Source organism: Bipolaris zeicola (genome assembly GCF_000523435.1).
Source record: "Bipolaris zeicola 26-R-13 unplaced genomic scaffold scaffold_701, whole genome shotgun sequence".
Classification (NCBI taxonomy): Eukaryota; Fungi; Ascomycota; class Dothideomycetes; order Pleosporales; family Pleosporaceae; genus Bipolaris; species Bipolaris zeicola.
In genome coordinates, this window is record NW_006912750.1 from 1 (window position 1) to 1,941 (window position 1,941).

The following is a 1,941-nucleotide window of genomic DNA, read 5'->3' on the forward strand; positions in this document are numbered from 1 at the left end:
ATTTGGTGTGGCTCTACAGCCTCGTTTTTGAAGTGGTTTTCGTGAGGCCGCGCGCGCATGAGGTGGTAGCGCGCATGAGATGGTGGGGCTAGTTATTATGTTAACTAGATAACTATACTTAAAACTTAAGTTAAATATATTAAGCTACAAGGGCTTGATACCTAGACTATATACTAAGAAGATAAAGTAATTATATATGATTATATAATTAGTTACGTAACTACGGCGTAGATAAAGGATTACGGCGCAGTCCGTCTCTTTAGATCCTCCAAGCTGATTACTTGTAAGCAGCTTGCCTTGGATCGTAACACTAGGCTCTAACAGTAATCCCACGTAAGAATATAGGATAGACTACTACGCTTTAAGATGTAGTCTAAGTAAGCTTGAACCATAATCTTAATTCAGATAAGCACAGTCCTTAAGTAAAAGTATAAACGTCAGCTGATTATTTGAAGAAGCAGACGTATTGTCATACTACGGAAATAATGCTTCTTTCTGCAGAGAGTCTGTCCTATAGAACATTGATCAAAGCAGGTCGTGCACTTACTTCCCCTAATACAGCTTGCAAGTCATAGTTTGTCTTGTAATTAGACATCGCTGCAGCCATTTTCATATCCTTCGCTGTTGTTTCTGAACATTTCGTGGTGACTAAGAAGGAGGAGACGGGATATTGGAGCGCAGATTCACCGAGACATGAACTTAAATTTACATCCATATCTGTGACATGTCATCCATACGACGTCACCGACAATTACATGTTGGCGACATGGATACAATGGTTTAAAATGGCAGCGGAACCTTGTGAGAATGTTGCCACGAATTCGACACGGGCCCGGGCTCGCCATTACCGTTTATCGGATAACAAGCCCTATTTAATCTGATGGCCGGGGCAGCTGGATGCTCATTACAGCTTCGCTATTCGAACCAAGTTACTCATTTCTCGCAGACACTAGTTATTATGTTATCCCCAAAACAATTGTTGTTTACTGTTTTTCTGGTCGCAAAGACCTCCTATCAACAAATCATCAACACCGATTTTGCGAGTGCAATCGACGTCAATGTGTGCCAGGAGATGGATTCTCACTCTGTTTTCAACCGTATATCATGGGCAACCAGAACTTGCCAGTGCACGACGCCATATAGCTTTAGGGCTAGTTGTGTTAGGACATACCCAAACCGGAACGAAAACTACATCGGAAACTACGATCGAAAATGCGACCCCAGGGATGAAACTGCCGTTTTTTGTATACCTACAGAAAACAGTGACATGGTGTTTCAAGACTGCACATGCAAGAGGGTGCCAGTGAAAGTAGGGCAGAAACCACCTGGAAAACCAAACGGAATTGGCTGCTCTGGCGGACTTAATTTGGGACAAACACACACAATATCAGTGTATTCCACGATCGTCTTTGCTAAAGGGACAACATCGCGCCAAGTTGACGGTTGCTACGTCCAGAACAGCTCTACAGGGGCAGAGCTTTCTGCCAACTATCCATGCCCTCTGAGCAATAACGGACACGTACTCGAATTCGAAAAAGGAGCGACCTACCAGGCGTGTGTCGAAGGCGACAACGATTCTCCAGATACACTTTCATTCCAATGGATTGTCACGAGCTCAATTGGGCACTCGAAGCGGGACGAATTCATGCAGGCCATCTCGTACGATAAAAGCATTGTCCGTGGTAATTTTAAGGGAAGTGTTATAGTCGTTGATAAGGATGGGGCAGAACTCCAGCGATTTGATTTATAAGGGCCTTAGCAATAACTGTAGGTAGATGGAATATGAAAGGTATTCTAAATACAGTAGTCTAGATCATCTACGATGTGATATATATATTGTTATATCAAGTAACGTGGTTCACAAGCGAATCGGTTGCCCAAGCGAATCGGTCGCGCCCCACCAGCGCGTCAACGTCGACACTACATCACATTATGTCTCAA

General features: G+C 43.5%; 1 protein-coding gene across 1 annotated transcript; it reads left to right on the plus strand.

The window, feature by feature from the left end:
* Window positions 1–1,267: 1,267 nt before the first annotated feature.
* Window positions 1,268–1,750, plus strand: COCCADRAFT_10538 (uncharacterized protein; the record flags this gene model as incomplete). The annotated part of the gene is made up of 1 exon (XM_007720845.1): window positions 1,268–1,750. The coding sequence occupies one exon, from the start codon at window positions 1,268–1,270 to the stop codon at window positions 1,748–1,750; it is 483 nt and encodes a 160-aa protein (XP_007719035.1).
* Between the last annotated feature and the right edge of the window lie 191 nt (window positions 1,751–1,941).